This window comes from Rissa tridactyla, chromosome 3, assembly GCF_028500815.1.
Source record: "Rissa tridactyla isolate bRisTri1 chromosome 3, bRisTri1.patW.cur.20221130, whole genome shotgun sequence".
Classification (NCBI taxonomy): Eukaryota; Metazoa; Chordata; class Aves; order Charadriiformes; family Laridae; genus Rissa; species Rissa tridactyla.
Window position 1 is genome coordinate 8,332,333 of NC_071468.1, and position 22,759 is coordinate 8,355,091.

At 43.7% G+C, this 22,759-nt stretch overlaps 1 protein-coding gene across 1 annotated transcript; it reads right to left on the reverse strand.

Annotated features, from left to right (window-relative positions):
* Positions 1–6,140: 6,140 nt before the first annotated feature.
* On the reverse strand, positions 6,141–20,189 carry ERLEC1 (endoplasmic reticulum lectin 1). Its single transcript, XM_054197357.1, has 14 exons — positions 19,935–20,189; positions 19,191–19,295; positions 17,843–17,923; positions 16,877–16,954; positions 16,675–16,738; positions 14,638–14,678; positions 12,070–12,293; positions 9,524–9,653; positions 8,917–9,078; positions 8,170–8,229; positions 7,614–7,738; positions 7,114–7,191; positions 6,839–6,914; positions 6,141–6,433 (listed from the first exon to the last, which is right to left on the reverse strand). Exons 1-14 carry the CDS (start codon positions 20,172–20,174, stop codon positions 6,362–6,364), a joined length of 1,536 nt encoding a protein of 511 aa, XP_054053332.1. The 5' UTR covers positions 20,175–20,189; the 3' UTR covers positions 6,141–6,361.
* Positions 20,190–22,759: the final 2,570 nt, after the last annotated feature.

Below are 22,759 nucleotides of genomic sequence, written 5' to 3' on the forward strand. Positions count from 1 at the left end.
GAGGTGGGCGCGAGCAAACCTCATGAAGTTCAACCAGGCCAAGTGCAAGGTCCTACACTTGGGTCGGGACAACCCTCGTTATCAATACAGGCTGGGGGATGATGTGACAGAGAGCAGCCCTGCAGAAAAGGACTTGGGGGTACTGGTGCGTGAAAGGCTGGACATGAGCCAGCAATGTGTGCTTGCAGCCCAGAAGGCCAATTGCATCCTGGGCTGCATCAAAAGAAGCGTGGCCAGCAGGTCCAGGGAGGTGATTCTCCCCCTCTGCTCTGCTCTCGTGAGACCCCACCTGGAGTGCTGTGTCCAGCTCTGGAGCCCTCAGCACAAGAAGGACATGGACCTGTCGGAGCGGGTCCAGAGGAGGGCCACGAAGATGATGCGAGGGCTGGAGCACCTCTGCTATGAGGACAGGCTGAGAGAGTTGGGGTTGTTCAGCCTGGAGAAGAGAAGGCTCCAGGGAGACCCTAGACCAGCCTTCCAGTATCTGGAGGGGGCCTACAGGAAAGCTGGGGAGGGGCTGTTTGCAAGGGCATGTAGCGATAGGACGAGGGGCAATGGCTTTAAACTAGAGCAGGGCAGGTTTAGATTAGACATTAAGAAGACGTTCTTTACAGTGAGGGTGGTGAGGCACTGGAACAGGTTGCCCAGAGAGGTAGTGGAGGCCCCATCCCTGGAGACATTCAAGGCCAGGCTTGATGAGGCTCTGAGCAACCTGATCTAGTTGGAGATGTCCCTGCTTACTGCAGGGGGGTTGGACTAGATGACCTTCAAAGGTCCCTTCCAACCCAACACATTCTACAGTTCTGTGATACCTGAGCATCGCAGGGAAGGTCTGGGAGCACCAAGCGTGACCACGGGGTTATAGAACCGATTTACTGCTGTGATGTGAGGTGTTGTGGGGTGTGTTTCCTAAGATGGGGAGGGTTTTGTATTGGGCTCTCTTCTGTGTGAATACGAGGCCGTGTGTGCCCAAAGTGAGCAATTGTGCCTTTTGTGCACTTTAACTGGGGGAGAAAGTAACGAGAGATTTTCTTGGTGCGTGTGGTGCTGCCGTGAAAGGTGGGCTCTTTGTTTGCAACTAGTTGGATTCGTGGTGCCAACAGAAGGGGAGTCAACAGATTGCACAAGGTGTAGAGCTCTGTCATCTGCTCTGCTTTTTTCCACTATCGATGGGGTTTTTTTCCACTCTTTTGTAACTGCCAGTGACTGGAAACTCCTGCGGCGGCCCAGAGGCTCCCCTCTTCAGTCCTGGGGGGCTGGAAAACCCCGAGGTTGTTTGTGGTTCCTTTCTACTCTGACCAGGCACTTTCCTGCCCTGGCAGGTTCTGGGAGTTGCCCTGAAGTCATCCGTTCTTCGGACAGATCATAACTTGTTTTAGGAGAAGAGACAGGAAATTAAGAGCTTTTGGACATATCTTGTTCCTGCTTTCAACGTGGAGCGACCCCCCCCCCCACCCCCCGCCGTAGACAGCCATTTCTCCCTGTGGAGTCTGCCCACCTTCATCTCCATACAGCTGTGCCGCTCTTGAACCTCAATCTGTAGTTCCGCTCTTCGGGAAGGTGGAGCAGCTCTGTTCCAGCACAGGCCCCACCAAACCCCATCTCTCCGGCTGGCCGTGAGAGTAAATAACGTGACAAATAAAGCGACAAAGTGAAAGAAAGAGTGTTTTTGGATACAGGGGTGGTTATTCTGCCGACGTGCTGTGCTGGCATTATCCTAACTCGTTTCATCCAGCGCACATTCTGTGCGTTCCTTTACTCTCTTTTTTTTTTTTTTTTTCCCCTTTTTTGAAGGCAACCTCTTATTTTGGAGATCGTGGAGGGAAGAGCAGCCCACCAGAAAAAAGGACTGTGCGAGTGAGCGGGCAAAGCACAGGCAACGTGGCTGAGAGCAGAACGAAGGCAGGGTTGTGGTTCCCCACAAGGACTCAATCAAGAGATTTCGTTCCCAAAACAGCTCTTCTTCCATTTGTTCGCTGTCTCTCTGCAGGGGATAGGGGGTTTTGCACTAGAAGTGGCATTTGAGGGAGCAGAGCTGAACCTGGGCAAGATTTGCTCAAATCCAGGCAGAATGAGCACCAGCCCTCGGGAGACCAGACCTCAGATGAGCTTAAGGTGGGCTTAGACTTGGGGGCTGTGTGGAAACTCAAAGTCCGATCTGTGTAGCTGTACGAATAAAACATTTCCGACCTGGGAGTGCACTTGTCTGCCTCTGCACAGAGAGAGGGAATAATACCCCGCGTTTCTTTACCACTTGAGAAAAATCTTTCTGAGACTGATCGTCTTATTTCACCCCCTTCGGTGACGTGAAACTTCCCAGGGAGTGCCTTGCCTCGCAGGTTGAGCCACTGACTCCTCTCAGCCACCCCTATCAGTTGTGCCCATGTCTTGCATAAATATTCTCTCTGCTTTTTTTGGTGGGCCTTGCAATGAATTAATAATTTGCGCATTGAAATGACGATTAAGAATGAGCTCCAGAGTGAATCCCTGTCGTCTGAGGTCTAATGGCTGCTCTGTTTGAGGAGCGTCTTGGAGCAGAAACGCAGATAAAGACATAGCGATAAAGACACGCCTCTCATCTTCGGTAGACAATTCTGATTTAATTTCCCGATGTTCAGTCAGCAGGTCTTGGCAGGGAGCGAGCGCTGCTCTTCTTCCACTGATTTGGGCTGCGTAGGTGGAGCCCACAAGTGGGCTTTAGGCATTCCTGTCCGAGGAAGTAAAGTGGGTGGGGGCGTGGGGGGGCTTTCTTATGTGCTCATTACTGATGTTTGTTCTTTCTGTGCGGATAAATCCTGTGCTTTGGCACCCAAACCAGCTTAGCCTTTGAACTCTCCTCGTAGCAGCAAATACCGAAAAGAAGTGGCACGTTTCACTTTCCCAAATCTGCTTTCCTTTAATGGAATTGCCTCCAGCTAATTGCAGGTGATAGCGGTACCGTTGCTGCAGATTTGCTGTCCGCCGGTCACGTTATTTTCCAACGTTGCTGGTTTCTTAAATGAGCATGGAAACAACTCTGCCGCTCAGGCTGAGAAGCAAACCTGCAATAATAGATCTCGGGCGTAAATCTAAGCAGACGAGCAGAGAAACCCACAGCCCTCCAGCTCTGCTCTGTGCTTTACGCTTACCAGAAGAGTCTTGTTTTTTCCCTGGTTTTGGCAGGTTCCCGCACGCCAGGGCTCGTCTGGGAGAGGGTTGAAGCTGCAAGTTACTCCCAATTGCACATTTCTTCTAGATTGAAATGTGTTAGAACATAAAATTATGTATCATTTAATTATTTCTAGCAGTATCAACTCATGGCCTGCCGTACCCTTTGAGGTTTTTGTGTGCATCTTTCCCGCTCCCTTCACTCCCACCTTCGTGGTTCTCTCCCAAGGCAGAAGTTGGTCTGGGCGAGATGGGCGAGGGCGGAAGAGAAAAGCGTGTTCTTTACCTTTGTGGATTTGGTCGCTCATGTGTAATTCAGCCGCAGGGCCGGAACGTCTGTGAGCGCGTTGCTTCCTGTGCAAGGGGAAGTAGAGGCTGAGGAATATGGAGAAGCGGGTACAGATGTCATGGGTTTGGCAGCAGCGTGGTTTGCTCAGCTGGCCAAAGTTGGCATTAGTGGGGCACTGGGATGCTGTGCCTGCTTAGCCACAGAGTTTGTGCTTCCCCATCGCGCCGGCAACTTCCCTCCTCCGTGGGGAAGTGGAATTCTTCACATTCTGCAAAATAACTATTCTTATCTTTTCCTCTGATCTAATTAATAGCCACAACTGAGGGGCTTAGCGCATTGTGGTTTCCCTTGCCTTTGATGTGACCTGGCCCGAGAGACGCTGAGGAAGTCTGACACTGCCCCAAGCCATGCCGCCTGCCTGCCTTCTGCAGCGGGGCGCCATGGCGCATACGTCCACACCAAACCTGGGCCTTGGGTGCTCAGCCCGTGTCCGTATCGCCTTTCCTGAGAGCAGCCAAGCAGACACGGAGCAGCTAAAACTACCCGCAGGGACTGCACAAGCCTCACGCTTCCGCCTACTGCCAGAGCCCTAATGAGAGGATTCATCCAGCCCCTTGCAAAGACACTTTAGAGACGCAAAGGATAAACGTGTGTTTCTTTTTTCTTACTGCGTGTTGACTTGGGACGCACCTTCGCCACGGTGGACCTGAGCGAGTGACGCCTGTGGCAGTGTCCGGAACTGGGATTAAGGCAGCTAAGGGATGAGGCTGCAGCTGGAGGAGCTGCTGCTGAACCACTGACGTGAAGCTGGGTAAGCAGTGAGGAGGGGAGCCCTTCCGAAAACTTTGCAGATTGTGCGACCTGTTGCTTGTGTGTGGCCAAAAACAAACTTTGGTCGCTATGGGGCTCAGATTCATACCGGACCCTTAACGAGAAGATCGGTCCAGGTGACCGTTGAGGCAAGTAAAAGAACTTTGAGGAAACCAAGTTAAAGATCTGACGTCAGGAGAATACAGCTTTTAATGTCTTCTCTCTTCTAAAAGCTACTGGCTAAACACAGGATTAAAACTTAACACTTTTTGCTTATTTATCTAATGCTTCCCCAGAAGATTGGGGGAGGGAAATGGGGGTAGAATACTCTCCTCCAGGGGAAAAAAAAAAAAAAATCTAAGTCTCTCGTCCTCCTTTTTCAGTTTCCTCTGACATGTGGCTAAGCCCTCAGAAACAAGGATATGATCAGGAGCGATGACTTTGACTTTACATGCTGTATCATCCTCCTGCTGCCCTTTTGGTATTCTACTATACGAGACAATAAACTGGGTTCTTACATTGCAACAGTCCAGCCGCTTAATTTGGCATTTTGGGTAGTATGCAACAAGTCATATGCCAAATGGTTGGCAGATTTCCATTAGACAGAGTTAGGAAATTCCTCTACCTTTTGCACAACAGCTTGAGAAAAGAGGAAACGTAGTGAATTCACACACATGACCAAGGCGCTACATGTACACTGTCGCTACGGACTGAAACGCTGCCCAGCTTTTGCTGCTTCTAGCACACGCATCACTACAGACCCTACACAACACCCTTGGGCTCACCATGGTGTAACCTACCTAAGAGACAGCACCGGCTAAGCTTTTCTCGCTATTTCTGGACTCCTTCCACTGCAAGCTCGGCCCATGAAGGACACACGCACGTACTCTCGTCTGCGATTTGGAGTAACTCGGCCCCAAAACAAGTGATCAACATCACACCTGGTAAAAGCACTGCAACGGCCCTACAATCTTCTCCTGAGGGAAGGAAATCCTCGAGGGTACAGTGGCTGTTGGCTGCAAACCAGTAACTTGCAAACCTTTTCTCTCACCTCTTTGAGAAACGGCTATTTTAGAAGTATAATAGAAATCTACTTGAGATACTGCTGTCAAGTAATATTTCAATTATCTTCTAGGAACGTATATTGCCGGCAGGCTAAAGCTTCGTGTGCCTGCACCAAAAATCTTATCTGCGAGGTAGGCATGGCCCCAGAAAACAGAACCTCCAGCCTGGTCCTGGCCATCAAGAGGCAGGTGGGTGTCCCGAGTCTTTGTCACCGAAAAGGAAAGCACTCGGGCACGCATACAACACGCGTGGCTGAATACAGACGATCGGGAGTCTAGAGGTCTGACTAATATCGACAACTCCGCCACAAAAAATGCCGATTGCAGATCGCTAGTATCATACCTTGGCATCCTTAGACGCAAACCAGCAAACCTGACCGATGTCAGTAAGAATGTTTAGCAAAATAAATATATTAAGACGAACCCTGTGGTGTTAATATAAAAAAAAAAACAAACAAAACCAAACACACCCAAAAACCGTCCTGGAAAGCAGCCCAGGCTGGGAGAAGAAATATCAGTTGAAGGAAGGTAAGGTAAGAGGAGGGAGGACTGTGATATTAATATAGTTCCAAGCAATCAAACAGAGGTAACAGTTGTGTTTGGACAAAGTAAGTTCCAGCAGTAGAACAATTATTACAACACAATTGGTGTTGCGGTGGCTGCTGAAGGCTCCTGAGCAAGAAGCGTTGGTTCACTTTTTTCATTCTCTTGGCAGCTAAACTCCTCACTCGAAGCTGAGAGGTGTTTATTTTGCCTTTTTTAAGGTTGATAATTCATACCTTAATGATGACAACGCCAATTGCGGAACGTGTCATACCCAAGGTCAAACAGGAAGTGCAAGACAAGATTTTAATCATTAAAAGTTCATCGATAATCTCTTATATACACATAGTTATACACAACGTGGTTCATGAGTCCCTCATCTTGTTGAGTTCCGCTGGTGAGGTTGGGTGGCTGAAAGCTTCTCTCTGCCTTTGTCATCTTATAGAGGGGAAGTTAATGCGGCAAACGCCAGCGGGGCTGTCGCCAGGTATGGCTTGCTTCACGGGCTTTAGCTGGGCACTGAAAGGAGCCCGTACTCATCTGCTGTATCCAGAATTTTACAGATGACCGGAGACTCCACCTTAAACACAAGAGATCAAACCATTAAAGACTACGAAATCATCGATAAACTTTTACAAGGGATTGCAACGAAGATCCTGAGCTTAATGACAACAGATTGCAAGAGGCACAGTCCTCCAGCATCGCTTTGTAAAATTTAGGAGGTGCTTTTTACTTTTGGGTACGACCTCTGTAGCTTATTAACAATGGAACTACCGTAATTAACAATGACCGTCCTTTCTCTAAGCAAATGCCATTGCACAAAAAGCAGCGTTTGGTTAGCAGCTACGTTTACGGGCTGAAGTACGCCACAGGAATCTCTTGTGACGAGTCACTGGAAGGAAGGGGCTACTTTAAACGTGCACCTGGAGACGCCCTCTACTAGGTGGCCCCTGATCTCACAGAATTCAAGTTTGTCTTTACATACCCCAAGGATGTACTGGCAAGAATGAGGCTCTAGCATGTATATGGTCACAGCATGAGGGGAATCCGATTCTTTACATCTGAAAACGGAAGAGAGGTTTTGTAGTGTTTAGCACGTAATAAGCACAAAACTAAAACGTGTATTTCCCTAATATCTGTAGCATTTTTACTAAGCTAACAATCATTGCTTTCTGAGCTTTACAAAGAGAACAGAGGCTTTCCCCTCTGGCCTAGGAAGCAGAGGCACAAAACATCAGTTTACTAAAAAAGTTAACTTACTTCAATTTCACAGTCACCTGCCTCGGCTTGTCTGTTAAGTCGCAAACATCTCCATTTCCATAGAAATGAGACACCATCCTGCCACAAAAGATTGGAAAGAAAAAGTCTGGAAATATTAAACACCATTCTCAAGCACACAGCTAACTTGTGTGGTACAGTATCTCGTCATTCTTCAAATATTTAACTGTAATACACAAAACCAAGAAGTACCATGCTGTATTTCAGTTATTGCAGAAGGAAGTAGTTATTCCCTATCGGAAGGTTTTTTTCTCTGCATTACATCCAGAGCGTTGAATTGCCTTTTCTGATGTTGCACGTTGATTGGGGGGGGGGGAATAAAGCTATACATACTGCTCTTGACAGTTTATTGTATCTATTCATAAACTGAATATTCACACACTGCAGAACTGGGCCGTGGCATTTATTCTTCCCCCTCGCAAGTATGAGACCAATTCGGGAGCAGACAGCGAGAGCAGTAATCGTGGGGACTGTAACCGTACCTAACTGTCTGCGTGCCATCTTCTCTCAGATAGTAGGTTCTAGCAGCATTCTTCCTGGACCATTCAATGTGTTCCTCTTTGCTCCAGGTACCCACAACCACGGAAGTCTTGCCACTTTCCTTATCCTAAAAAAGGAAAAACTAGTAATTTTTAACTGCTGTCAACATAGCATGTTCTCGCATTTGGGAAAAACTGTGACTGATCTTGTATTGGAGTCAAGAGTCAAGCTGATGGTCTCTTCAAAACAGCCACCCAGCCGGCGTGCGGCGTGAGCTAATAACAGCGTTCCAATGACCAGAAGAGCATTCCCACACGCAGACCCACATTTTTTCAGCTTTGATTATCACCGTGCTCTACCTGATGTGGTACCTACATCTCACCGCATAACCTTAGGCATCGTATGGAGGATTTAAATTCTGAAATTCTTAAACCCAAGACGTTGGTTAGCCAAGAAAAGGACGCTTCTTTTCTTTTTGCAGACTGTAGACAGATTCTCTAACCCTTTTCCCACCCCCACAGCCACCTAGTGGCAGAACATAAAACTATTTAACCATACCTCATGATACTGATGAACGTATTTGCCATAGCAGAATTCGTACTTCCACCAACCAACACCCTAGGGAGAGGTATAATCAGCGTTAAAACAAAACCCCCAAACAAAATAAAACACCCCAAAACCACCACATCCATTTCCTTCCAGAACCTAAACCACTGGCTATTTTAGCTGCAAAACTCCATACTTATTAATTAGATATGTTAATTCAAGGTTCGCACTGAGAGACAATCTCTTATTAGACTAATTGACATAGGCAAGAGATGGAATTAATGAGCTTAAGCAAAGACTCTTGGAAGAGCTGCATAGGACTAAATTCCTTAAACTATTTGTATACTATTTGCATCTTTAAAGAAACACTTTCCTCTTTCAAAGACAGGGAAAATTTCAGAAGCTTTTTTTTTCTGCTGGCTCTCAATAAGTTTTATCAGATTTTTTTTGTCTTCTCATTACCAAAATTAGCACTGAAAAATTCTCATGATCTCCTTTCATTTCACTGTCTGCTCAAATAAATTGATTTCCAATGGAAAGACTAAAGATACCTTTCTGGCATAGCCTTTGGTATATATAAGCCTTCCCGATATCAATGCAGGGAAAGGCAATTATCGTGCATGTAAGAATGCAACTATCAGAGTTCATTGAAAAACTACACAAATACATAATACATATACAAATACATAAATACAATACATAAACCGGTACGTGCAATTAAGGGGTAGCTATTTTATTATGCATAGCTTTATTTCTCACCCCATGGAAACAGTAGGAACCACTAAGAAATTCCTTTATAAGTTGGTCATCGGTCAATTTGGAGATGTGTGTTGTTCCCACAGTTAACAGTTGATGGCTTCCAACAGCAACAGGCTTATGAATGGAAGAAAATTTCTCTTCTTTTGTTGAATGCATTTCTTCCTGAAATGAACGTATATACAAATACACCCATTTAGATTTCATATGTCCCTTGCAAAGTCTTATAAATTATACGACATTACTTAGTATTAAGTGACATAGACTGTAGGAAAAAGCATGAAAGCATCTTGTCATTGTTTTCACTGTCTTCAGCATAGCTAAAAAAAAAAAAAAAAAAAAGAATCAAAGGTCAAAAATTTCACATGTTTGTAAACTGTAGGCTATGAAGGCTACAAAAGTTTTAAATTAGTAGCCCAAACTTAACTTGCTTTGTTTTCCTTACAAACAAAGCAAGTTACAGATGACTTCAACAAGCTTAAAGACCATCTGAAAGACTGACATGGTCTTAGAAAGTTGTGCGAGAGAACTTATTCCACAGAACTGAAAGCTGTATGTGTTACATCATGGAAAAGAAATATTTTTCTATGTAAAACTAAACAATTCCTACCTCCTTAACCCTTCTAAAAGGCATCTTCATCATTTCTTGCTGTTTCTCCAGCTGTTCCAGATTATGGGGTTTAAGTGGGGATCCTGGCAGAGACTGGCAAAAGATGTCATTCACAGGGGAAGCCCTGAACCTGTCCAAACGAGTTAACAATACATCACTTACTACACCTTAAAGACGTACTTTTTTGTTGCTCTAAGTTTCTGACTGAGCTGGGCTGAAGCGTGTTATTTTTTTTCTCGTATTGTCTCAGCCAAAGTTACACTGTTCTTACAGCTGATGTAAATACACTTTTTGCCCAGCATAGTCTCACTCCTAACGCTGCCAGACAACTGGCAGTGCCATCTGACCCCTCTTCATCAAAAGGAAAAAGCTGCCTATTAAAAGGCAAATTGCACTGTATGCGTACCATGAATGTAGTGTCATAGCTCCACAAAACTCTCTCACAAGCTAGGAAACGGCAAAGGTTAAACCTGACAGATGCAGTTCCTATATAATTAAAAGAATACATTCTTATATTATCTGACACGTATGGCTTTTCATACTGCATATGTACCCATTATTCCTTTATTGCTCTCTTCATGAGCTATGCCTGCAAAACCCGTCTTATTTCAGGAAAGAAAAAGCAAAGAGATGAAGCGGGAGTTAGCGCAGCTTTCTCCTTAGTTTACACAAATGAAGGCCTCATTAAAACACCAAATAAGCTGTAACAGAAAACAGTGAAGGAAAGCGAATATCAAAATGCAAGTCCTACTGACAAATGAAGCATTTGTTCCGTTTCCCATGCCCGTCTCATTGCAAAGGTCCTCTTTAGGCAAAGCTTATTTACAAAACAAATAGGCAGATTCTGCTTCAGAGGCAAGGTGGCTTTTTGTGATGTCCTCCTAGGAGGAGTCTGTAATACACAGCAGCAGTTGTATAATCATCACCACCGGAGTTAAAACAATCTGAAAACGCTTCCCAAATTGTAGCTGCACTCTAGATTAAATAAGCCCTGTACCAAAGAAGCCTAGTTTTATCTGACTTTTAGTTAAACAACATTAAGACTAACTGTTACAGTAGACAAATATTACTTTTCACTGCCTGCCTTCCCTGTTCCCAATTCCCGCTGGTTTAAAAAAAGTCAAATTGTACCCAAATAAGAACGACAACTAGAACTAACGGCTATACTTTTGCTAAGTTAATACAAAGTGTGTTATTGGATAAGATAATGGTGGGTGAAGTACGGCTTGGTGGGTGAAGTATGAGAGGAAAAGCGCGTTTAACTTACAATGAGGTTGGTTTGTTGTTACCTCCGCTGACACTAAACAGTGTTTCCAGCCTGCTATCTCCACCTATCTTTATTTACTGAGATGACGTAAGTGGGAGAATAAAGATCTTGTATGTTTATTTTAAGTATTTCCTGCTAGTAGCCGTGAAGCCTCCCATGCTTCCTCCTTTGGAAGGAGGCAGCAGCTTGAGGTTTTATTCTTATCAAATGACACAACGATTTGCCTGGGCACATTCTGTTTTTCTACTGATACAGAGGCTTAAAAGGCTCATGTAGTAAACAGATAATAGTGCAATAGATAAGTGCAACAGATAACATAGCATTACCAACCCCTTCTACATGAGAAAATTTATAATTGATACTAAGTATTTAATAATAGCATAACTTATTTACTCTAACTGGCAAGTGTTTATTAAATGCACCATTGAGGATTTTGTCCTTTAAACTTTGTTGCCTATTTCAGAACAGTGATTAAATACTCACTTGTTCTGATGTCTGCGTACATGGGAAATTCAGAACTCCTGTTCATTATTTCCCCCTTCATTTGTATGTCATGTTCACTTTGCAATTCTGTTTACACCCCTTGAAAGGTCAAAATTCTGTACTATGGAGACTAAGGGTATCGCTTAGATGCACGGTACAGTTCAGGGAGGGGGGGCAGGGAAGGAATCCTAAACATGATTTTTGGAAAATAACACTGAAATTGTGAATTCTTCAAATTCTTCATATGAAAATGACTTACACAGCTGAAGGTAAGGCAATAAAACGGACAGATAGGAGCTCCTTAAGCTGGGAGTACTGATAGAATGTTAAGGTCACGGCTGAAAACTATACTTTTGTTTTCTGAAAATTCTGAAATTAGAGACGTCTATGCACACATATAAAGCACGTATGCAATCTGCAGTCTTTGAATACCATTAAGATGATCCCCAAAGACCTTGAAATCATAAACTATGAGGACAGAGGGTGTTCTTAACCTGCCTGCAGCCTTAATGCCCTAGTTTGTGTTTCTCCAGACTGACAGGGCTAGAAACTTACCTGTTGAAAATCAAGTTACGTTTCCCATCTGCTTCTCACATGGGATCAATTATTAGAGACTTAAAAAATGCAAATATTGTGCAACTTAACACGAAAACTTAAAACATGGCAAAACTGCACGTGCCAAAGTAAGTAAATGCAAGTGTCACAGCTCAGTACCAGAAACCACAGAAACATACACATGCACAGAAATTGATAAAAACTTGAAGCCATAATGTTAGCCAAAATTTGAGTTCCTTACCTGTATTTAGGGTGGTTGCATAACAGAGGTGTCAATATAACCACTTCATATTCACAGGTTGTCACTTCTGCTACTGAAAGAATCTCATGTTTAGCTTCTGGATGACAGATGTACATCATTGTACTCGACCTGGGTAGGTTTTGTCTTAGGCTACAAGGTGTGCCATTTCCCATTTCTACAGGATAGTATGGGGTCATCTGCCCTTCTATATTTTTTGTAGGTATCTAGGTGAGAGAAAGTAAAAGTTAAGAATCACAGTAAAGTTCATTCAACTCTTCTGAAACACAAAAAGCTATTACATGGTGCAGAGCCAGCAGTGCTGGATTGAAACCAGCTCCTGTGTAGTTACTTGGTGTTTCTGCAACATCCAAGCACACTCTGGTTTATTACCCCCAGCGCAGCACTGCACAAATGCACTGAGCCACATGAGGTCTGGCTACAAAGCCCAGCTGTATCTGACTGCAAAAGCAGCTGGTTTCTCTGCACAGGCTGCCTGATATTTCAGTTCTAAGAGAGCTTGCCAGCCGGGTGCAGTGTTTTGGAAGAGCACCAAGCCAGCTGCGTTCACCCTGTAGTCTAGGAGACAGAGTGATGTGAGTAGCTCTGCCAGACTCAGCTCAGGTCTTCATTTCAGTGCCAGGCCATGAAGAATCTAAAAAGGCGCCAGCAAAGTCATCCTGAGACCTGTGTTACACCTCTCAGCATCCCCAGCCTGGGCTGTTCCTTATCCAGAGCATCCTGCACCACCTGTTATTGTGGCTAACAAAGTTAATGATATATACAAAGTAAATCCCACTTTTGTACACACTTTAAGTAAGCCCTCTTCAGACTTGTTCCTTCATATGTTTCATCCAGCTTTAAGAAATTAATTTCCCAAACTGGTAAAAGTTCCTCTCCCGACTCCTATCTTGGCAGCCACTAAAGTTCCTGGGTACCAAAAGTTCTGTTTGTACAACAGTCATGCTGGAACCCACAAACTAGACTTTTTTCTGCTTCTGTTGCTTGAGCTAGTAAAGGTTTTTGGTGCACAACAAATCAGGTTCTGTTCTAAAAGGTAGTGGTGCCTTCTGTGGTCGGGACACTAACCTGGGGACCTGAGACCCTTCTATATCTCACCTACTTTGTCTTTCAAACCATGTTACCCTGTCACAGGCCACTGACCCTCTCCACCTGAAAACTGTTCCATCATGAATGAAATGATGAGACCTTCATGAGGTTAAAGAATGAACACACTGGCAGCTTAATCGCTTGGGCGCTCCTTGGCTTCAATACTATATTTCAATATTCAAAGGTCGGAAATGAAGATATATTCTGGTTGTGTACAAAAAAGCTGACAAAAAGGGTACTTCCTTTCTATCTTTCTGAATGAAACAACTGATTTTTCCTTAAAAATTGAAAAAATATGCCTACGCATTTCCTTGAACGTAACTATTCGAGAAATCTAAACGGAGATAGCTGTTGTCTGCATACAACTGAAAGGCACCCCAGTAGGACTGAAGATAAATCCTAGTTGCAGCAGTTTTTGGCTACTTTAAGCACCACCTAGCTGCGTGGTGTATTCTTTCCCTGTCACGACTAGAGATTCCACACAAATTGCAAGTCTAAATTCTCTACAGACTGAAACCAAGACAGTGTGCGTACATCAAAAATACTGTAAAAAAAAGAGTCAGTAAAAGACTTAACTTCCTCTGAAATTAAAAAAAAAAAAAAAAAAAATAAGAAGTTACATTATAAAGAACATAGTTGTCTTTAATTTCCAAGAGGCATAACTGCCACTGCCCTTAGAATGGGCCACATTCTGACTTGGGTCTGCTCCCCCAGCTACCTCCCAAATGCTTATCAGGTATGTATATCTTCTGAGATCCACCACAGAAGAACCACTCTGTGCTATGTAAATCAGCAGTACAAAGAACTTGGGAGACAAAAATTTCATTTCAGAATTAAAATGGAGGATAACTGGAAATAAGGTAGGCACGTCTGTCCACAGGTCAAATACGCTAATTTTACTGCTAATTGCAAACTCCAGCGTGCTTTGGGTACTTCCATTGTTTTGCTATAAAGTTCATAATTCAGAACTGAGTTTTGGGGCCCAACAAATGGAAGAGTTCTCTAATGGAAAGGCACAGAGTGTTATGGGCCAGGCCATCAAGTCAGCTAAGAAATCTTTCAGGGATTTTGTTAAGCATTTCTCCCTACCCAAAATGCATGGAAGTGTCACTGAGGGAATTGGGATCTCTGATGTAGCCGGAAAAATAACTGTCGCTAGACCATAATGTGACTTTGTGGTTATTTGTATTGTCTTCATAGAAGAAGAGTCTATAATTCATCTTGTTTGAGTTTAAGATTAGTGAACTAATGTAAATAAGTAGAAGGGCAAGAAATTTGACTAGCTAGACTAAATAAGCTTTCTGAGCTGGGACTGAAATCAAAAGCGAGAAGAGTGCAGCTCAGGAACAGAGTTTCATTTTTCGATACTCATTTTGGTAGGGGACTAATTACATAGTCTCATCATATATAAATTGCCTCCGCTATCAATGGCAAAAGTTAAAATAGATGTTTTTCACTTGCCTCTTTTGCACTTTCTTTTGGATTTTCCTTCTCTTCTTGATCTAGGGAATAATTAAGAATGAGGTAAGCATAAAGTCTGTGAACTTGAAATAAAATGAAATTATATACAGAGAAGTTTGTAAGTTTTGTGTGTTTGCTAGTACTTTACGTGTAAACTCCCAAGAGTCAATTTCATGAACTAGCAGGTGCAAAAGAGGAAAGGCAGGCAATATCTGGGGTCCAGAGCAAACAGAATAAAGTATGAGTTAGCATTGTCTCAAAACAAATTGGAATTGGTAGGACAGGCCAAATCCATCCCTAGCACCACAGGAAGGCCCTCAGGGCAGAGGAACATGTCACTACTGCTGTTCTTCGAGAGGTAGCTGACTACTTTTTTTTCCAAAGTGAGCAAAGTGCAGGCTGGGACAGTCAACAGGCTGGGACAGTCAACAGGCTGGGACAGTCAACAGGCAAGTACTTCAGCCCACGCACTAGCCAGCCCCAGAGGGTACGCTTGTTGTAGGAAGAAGTGAGGCCAGACTGGATACCATACTAGTGATCACCAGAGTAAACACTGTGACAGGGCAGGGGTTTCAAGCTGTCACAGGTAGCCTTCCCAACTGCTTCAGGAGATAGTCCGGACTCCACTCAGCATTAGGTGAGCAAAAGGCCACTCTGCTTTGCTGTCGCCCATTCAGCTGTTCCAAGTTTACTGTATCACACTTGTGGATTCAGCTCACAGTGGTTTGAGAAACCATCTATGTTATTTTTCCAAAGTAGCAGCATGAATTGCTATATAGGAAGCATAGAAAGAATACAGTCTGCCACCTAAGCAGAAAGGACAGAGCGTCAACGTCCTAAAAGACTCGGGTATGATGATCTGAAGTATCACCATGTGTAACTTCAGCATCTAGGCCCACAAAAGAATTGGTCACTCAAATTAAACATTTTGTTTTCTGTACAGCAGCATCTAGGGAGAATTAGGCATCTCTGCACAGGATTGACGACAGCACAAACAAGCACTGTAACTCACTAATAAAGAAATGCCCAACAATGCAGTTTCTGAAGCCATGTTTCTTTTCAGAACTGAGATACCTAACTGAAGGCTACAGCTAGGAATTCAGAGGAATAGGATTAATAGCGCTAAATGCCCTCCAAGACTGAGCCGTTCAAGTTAATCACTTTTAGGAAGAGAAAAATGGTGGTGCCCATCTTTTACTTACTAGCCTATTAAAAAAAAAAAAACACAAATAACAAAACAAAACAAACTAGATTATGTTTTTTCTATTGTTTCTATCAACTCTGATGAATGAACACTTAGTCTGTGGATTTTTGGAGTTCTTTGGACTAATATACTGCCAAAGTGCCGACCCAGGGAAGCAGATTTTGACAGGTACAACCACAGAATCTCCAGCATCTACAATAATTTACGCGCAAAAAATTCAAGTGCCCAGAAAATTTGTTCTTCTAAATTGCAGTTTGAGTTTGTGGCTCAGCTACCTGATTTCCAACGAAGTCCTGCTTTAGGCTCTTCAGTATTTCTGAAGATCTGTGCCAGGATCCCCAAAAAAGACTTTCAAACAGTTCCAAGGGTCAAATTTACCTGCAAAGGCTATAAGTATTTGGGTTTGCAGGGTACATTTTATTACAGAATAGCAGAGCCCAAGATGTGCTACACCCTCTGCCCTCTGCTCAGAGTTTGAAAGACATTTCTCCCCACCCAGAAAGAGAGTGGCAACAGGCTACCTTATCGCAGTTTGATCTGGCATATATCGGTTCTATTTCTCATACTAAGTGTTTTCTTCCCCTGACACTAATTATGGCAGATTAATTACTCTACTCAATTAGACAGCACGGCAAAATTGACAGGATGGATGCAGTGTAAGGTGCTGAAAAGGAATTCATTGGAAAAATACACCTTGTAAAAAAAAAGTAATCTACAAAATTGTATTCTATTGCACTGGGAATCCGTTTTCTACAGCATATTTCTCAGACAGTAATAATTAAAAACCAAATAATTAAATGAGCATCAGCAAAATAAAATAATCTAAGACAAACCTGGTTCTGATAATGGGTTCTTTATCATCATATTCCCCAGATAGTATTCTTGGATGTTAATTTTCTACAATGAAAAGAAGTTAAAACAAATTTCAGTTACCTTTTTCCATACTTTTTCAAGCGTACTGGCATTCAAGTCCTCTAGAGGAGTTAGGCATGAACATGCCAGTGGAAAAGGGCATTGCAAATCTAAGAAGCTTACCTGTCCTGTTTCCTTCTCCTCGTGATACTGACGGATGTGTTTTCCGTGGCAGACCTCATAAGTCCAGTAAGATTCAATCTTAAAGAAATAAATAACTAAATAAATCTGTTTGGATACATTACGCACCCCCCCAAAAAAATAATTCCCTAAAAATTTTGGGTTTTGCAGCAATGAAGCGCAGCCCAAGCAGGTGGGCTTAGGCACCCTCAAAAACAATAGCACAGGGAATGGTCTCAGTGTTCCCCAAGCATTTTGACGATGTTCCAAATAAACAGAACAGGCAGTTTCCTTAACTTTCACACAGATAAAACAAAGGAAAAAAATGAAATAAGATGAGTAAGATGTAAAGAGTAAATTTGCTCCCAAACCACTGAGGCTAAGCTGTAGTGACTCACCACAGCCTGGTTTTGGCAACTGCCATGGGCACAGGCCGTTTACCAATTGTGCTTGACCCACTCTTCCTTCCTCAAGGACTTGAGTGGCATGTTGCATAGGTATAATACTGGGCCACTTTTGCTCTCTCTGGTTCAGTATTAGGCTTGTTCTTGTAATGTAAGATGTAAGTCTCTGAACTGGGACAACAGCTGACGAAAACCTGTAAAACTTTCAGAATATCTAGAACTATGTTTGTTTTGGTCTTCTGACGCTTCCTGAGAAATGCTTTTCATTAGACTGTGACACATTATGACTTGACTCCTCGAAATAAATATTTTAAATCCACATTTTTAAATTGCTACTATAGCAACCCAGTTTATCCCAATGGACCCTGACATCTTCAATTATACATAATTTTATCAGCAATACTAAGATATAGTTATTAGGTTGTGGAGACCTTATTTTTGGATTGAACTAGTACCTGAAGTCTGAGACACATTTATCCAAACAGTTCACTACACTAAACCTTGAAATGAACTGGATTGTAAACTTTTGATTAGCATTTGAATTATCAACACAGAAGTAACATACTCTATATGAACAGCTGCTTTGCTTAAAAAGAGGTTCCAGCAATTCTCCTGGAGTAGGACCTTTATAGTCCTTTTCTTCTTCCTAGAATAGAAGGATATTTCGTTACATTAAAATTAATAGTGGCTTGGTTCATTAATATTAATGTTCAATATTAAAAAAAAAAGTATTGCAAAATTAAGCAGTACAAAACCTCATTAATTCCTGCTCTGAAGGATCTGTGTGGTGATTAGAAAAAAAAAAAAGATAATTCAGTTTAGTGAGAAGAAACAAATAAAAGTTACAAATAAAGTAGTCAGAAAAGTTTTGTGGTTTAAAAAAATACACAAGTGGCAAGAGTAGGAGCTCTCAGCTGCTCACGTCCAGCGTGGCAGCTTGGGGTGTGAACAGGAAAACAGCACCAACAGTCTTTTCATTTGTTAGTCAATGCTGATGCTGCACTGGTGCACTATAATTGGAATACCACCCAGCTTTTACACAATTACAAAAAACATGGATCAAAAAAAGCATACATAATATTGTGGAAGTTTATTTCCGTGTATCTTTTGCTCTATAAACATGCATGCCATTGAAGAGATTTCCACACAGAGTTCTTCAGTGTAGGTGAGAAAATATTTAGTACTGAAGCACTCCGTACTGTCAGTCACATAAAGGATGAGAGCTATGTCAAAACGCAGGTCCCCAACACAGGAGCAGAGCTTGGCTGTGCAAGTTCTCACACTGTGAAAAAAATTAACTGTTGGAGGAACAAATGACCAATAATAAACTGCACCAAAGGCCTCCTCAATCTATCTTCTCTTATACAAACAAATGTATTTATATACTTTTTTTTTTGCCTTCATTTTTTCCATTTTCTTCATTTAAATGTTGTGCATTCAGATTTCCGATTGAGGAAGTGATGAGGGAGAATAAAAATTACTGGTGGTAGAAAACCGCTACTGGGATAGTATTCTCAGATACAGTGATCATGACAGCAGCGTTAACAACCTTTATAGTTGTTAACCGGCCTAGAATTTGACAATGCTACTGAAAATACAAGAATTTCCCAATCAGTGATAGACCTAGCAATAAACAGAACAGAACAGAATTAGAGCAATCGTCTGTTGCCAAATAAGGACTTCAAGATTGTTCAAACTGGCCCCACTTAGTATAGAGCAAGTATGTAATACAAAGTGAAGGCATCTACTATAAACCGTGAAAATGAGAAGTGTTCTAAAGATGATTTTCCTTTTACAGGAAAAGAAAAAAGTCTTTATTTTGGAAAAAAAAGAAAAGCAACTGAAAAGATACTGAAAAGAAATAGAGATTTGTCTACAGCTTATAATTACAAAAAAGACTTGACTGAACTTACCTCATTGCCACTTGCTATCAGTGGAAGTATACATTTATATTTTTCTTTATCCACAGTGGTCATTATAATGTAGTTATCCTCTTTGTACAGGATACCAGTTGTAGGCTACGAAAACAACCAACCTATGGATTAGTCAGGTGGTTTTTTTGGGTTTTTTTTAATGTTACTTGCTAGAACTATTCCTGAATTCACGACGGGTACAGTTAATTCACAAGGCAGGTGGTCCAGAGTATTTCCTGGATAAATCACAGGACTGGGCTTTGGCATCTACACTTGCCAGCGTTCGCTTGCCTTCTCCTTTGCTTCAATCCTTCTACTCCCAGCCACCTTCCTGCTCTCCTCCACGCTCAGCTTACTCCTGCTTACACATTCCCAGTTCTGACAAAGGACCTTTAATAAAGCAACAGCCTCCCCAACCACTACGTTTGCAACCGGCCGTTCCCGCGTTGGCTTTTAGGACAGATTTCCCTGGGATTTGCCCCAGCTGCCAGGGCTTAACCTCGCCCCCCGGCCCGCTGTACCGGCTGCTCGCCAGCCCTGCCAAACCCGGGGGCGATGTCTGAGGCGCGGCCGTGCTGAGAGCACCCCAAACCGAGACACCCCCCACCCCGGTGCCGCTGGGGGGGGGAGGAGGGGGTCACAAACGACCCAACGCCCGCCGCCGAGGCCACCCTGTCACGGTTATAACCACCCAGCTCGGTAGGAGCGAGACGCCCCCCCCCTCCTCACGCCGCCGGTACCGACCAGGCTGAACTCAGTGCCGGGCCAGTTCACCCTGAAGGGGATGTCGTCGCTGAGCTGAGGCAGAGCGCGGCCACCCTCCGCCGCCGCCACCGCCGCCGCCGCCGTCGCCAGCAGCCCACAGAGCAGCGCCCGCGGGGTGGGCGCCCGGTGCCGGCAGCCCCTCATGCCGGCCGCCGGCTCAGGGGAGGGAGGGCGGGCGCCGCCGCCGCCACGTCTGCTTCCGCCGGGGCCCATCAACATCCGGGGCAGCCGCCACGCTCCGCCCGGGCCGTTGGTGGGAGGCGGTCGGTGAGTGAGCTGAGGGGCGGGAGCGTGCGGAGAGTGGCCGTTTCTGTGTGGAAAACCGCGCAAAGCGGGGGGGTGGCGGTGGCGCCGGGCTCGTTAGCGGCTGCGGGGCGGGAGTGGGAGGGTGTCGGGGAGCGCTTTAAGGGACCCCCCCCCGCCGCCCGGCCGGTGTTGCGCGTTCGCCTTCGGCTGGCTGAGGAGAAGTCTCTCGGGGGGTAGGTGGGGTGGGGGGGTAACAGCTGCAGTCGTGCTAAGTTCTGCTAGTTAGTATCGCAGAAAGGTACTGGATGTTTTATTTCAGGTCGTTCTTCATCGCATGTTTGCCCGCAGGGCGACGTGCGTGCATACTTTCGGGTTTATAGAATCACAGAATGGTTTGGGTTAGGAGGGACCTTTGAAGGCGACGCAGCGTGGCCCCCCTGCAGTGAGCAGGGACATCTTCAACTAGATCAGGGCGCCCGGAGCCCCGTCCAACCTGAACTTGAGCGTCTCCAGGGATGGGGCCTCCACCGCCTCTCTGGGCAACCTGTTCCGGTGTTTCACCCCCCTCTTCGTAAATTTATCTCCAATTAAGACTGAACTATAAGACACAGCTGGAATGAAGTGGAGACTCTGGAGGAAGGAGAAAAGTGGGGTAACTTACTGCCTGCTCTGCAATCGGCGATGGGGTGACGTATGGGGATAGCAGGAACGTTTTGGCAACGTATAGTGATTCTTAATAAACCCTAATGAACCCTAATTTAGTGGGCACTAAAATGTTTACTGAGAGAAGTATACAAAGGCAAAGGAAGCAGACGATACGAGGAAAAAGCCCAGTGGTGATGGAGAAAGATAACTGGGTGATGCGTCGTCAGTTCAGGTGGTTTGGTTTAAGACGCTTTGTTTCAGGATGTTCTTCATTGCTGTTTTGCCACGAAGAGTGGTGTGTGTGCATGCTTTCACATTTACATTGGGCAAAACTGGCGGAGTCTCTTTGAACTGTTTTGAGTAAGTGGTTCGTAATAATATAACTTAAAATAGCTTGAAACTTTACTAAATGGCTGCCTCGGGTCTAATCAATGCTTTCAAGCTTTGCTACCATAATTTTCTTGTTTAATAAGAGTGTAATTTTTTTCCTGTTAAATTGCTGGCAAAGCAGATGTAGCTGTACTGGGAGAAGAATTCTTCTCCTAGTTCAAGCACATGCACAATGAGAGGGAAGTGCCAGAACACCCACAGAGAAGAGACCCAAGTTGCAAAAGGCCAGAAAGATGCAGACAAGACATCTGTTTGAGACAAAGGAGGGCAACAATTAAAAGGAAGTTACTTCAATAGAAAGCAGGAGGAGCAAGGAAATTAATGTAAGAATACTGAGGGAGTGTGAAGTTGGAGTAATCAGGGCTGTACTGTAGGTGGTAATCTAAGTGAGTGTATAGCCAACATCCAGCTTTTGCAGAAGACTGTTAGAGAATAATAATTTTTTGAAAAACAGCCTCTTTCTCACCTTGCAGCAGTTATATACTTGCACGGTAGAAAGTCAAGATACAGGGCCCTGCTGGGGTCTTGTTATCCTGATGTCTGTTTGCGTCCCCTCTGCCAGTCAGTAGCTTGTCTGAACAGAGTGAAAAATCATCTTGTAAGAGCTTCGTTTGTTACACAGAACAGACATACGGAAATAGATCGGATGGGGGAGCTGTAGTCAGGTTTTTCCAACATCCTCAGCTTCTCAGTTTGAGTAAAGCCTGTATCCACACGCATACCAGAAAGATGGCTGACGAATTCAGGAAATAATGATATAAATTAGTGATATTATACGGATGGGGGATGCTGCAATCAATTTTGTAACTTTGTTGCTTTAGCTTTTATGAGTTAATGGTGTTCAAAATGTGATTTGTTTTGGGGTTTTTTTTTCTGCTTGTAAGGGGTAAGTTACGCATGATACTTCGAGCTAACTTTTTTTTTTGTTATGCTTCTTAGCAAAATTACCTGAAATATTCAGACTTACAGAGCTTCTGTTAAGACTGTATGTCTTCCTTTTTCTGTCAGTTGTTAAGGAACTGCAGTATGACACAATGTTATTTTTGCATTTGTGGTGAAAATTGTTTTACTGAATGTGTTAGAGTTATTTTAAGAGCTACCAAACACTGCATTCTTCTGCATGACTGAACTGCACTCTAGTTATCTTTGCAAAGGATTTTCATCAAATTTTAGTTTCTAGAAAGCAGTCTAGTCTAGGAGTCCAGTCTTTATGTACCCTTGTGAAAAAAGAAATTTTAGAGCATGAAAGTGGGGATAAAGATGTAGTCATACAACAATAAGGAAATGGTTAGCAATTCCTCTTTGTGTGTAGTGAGGGCACGACAATTAGCTTCGTTTTGTTTTGACCCTCCAAACTTTGGTAATTAAGTCTATGCACAAAACTGTTGAACGCAACCAATGGATAAAAGCAAATCAAGGTTTATGTGTATAAAAAAGAACTCTAGGAGTTCTCTGTCTCTGTCTGTCTCTCTCTCTGTATATATATATATACACACACACACACATATACACATACACCTGAA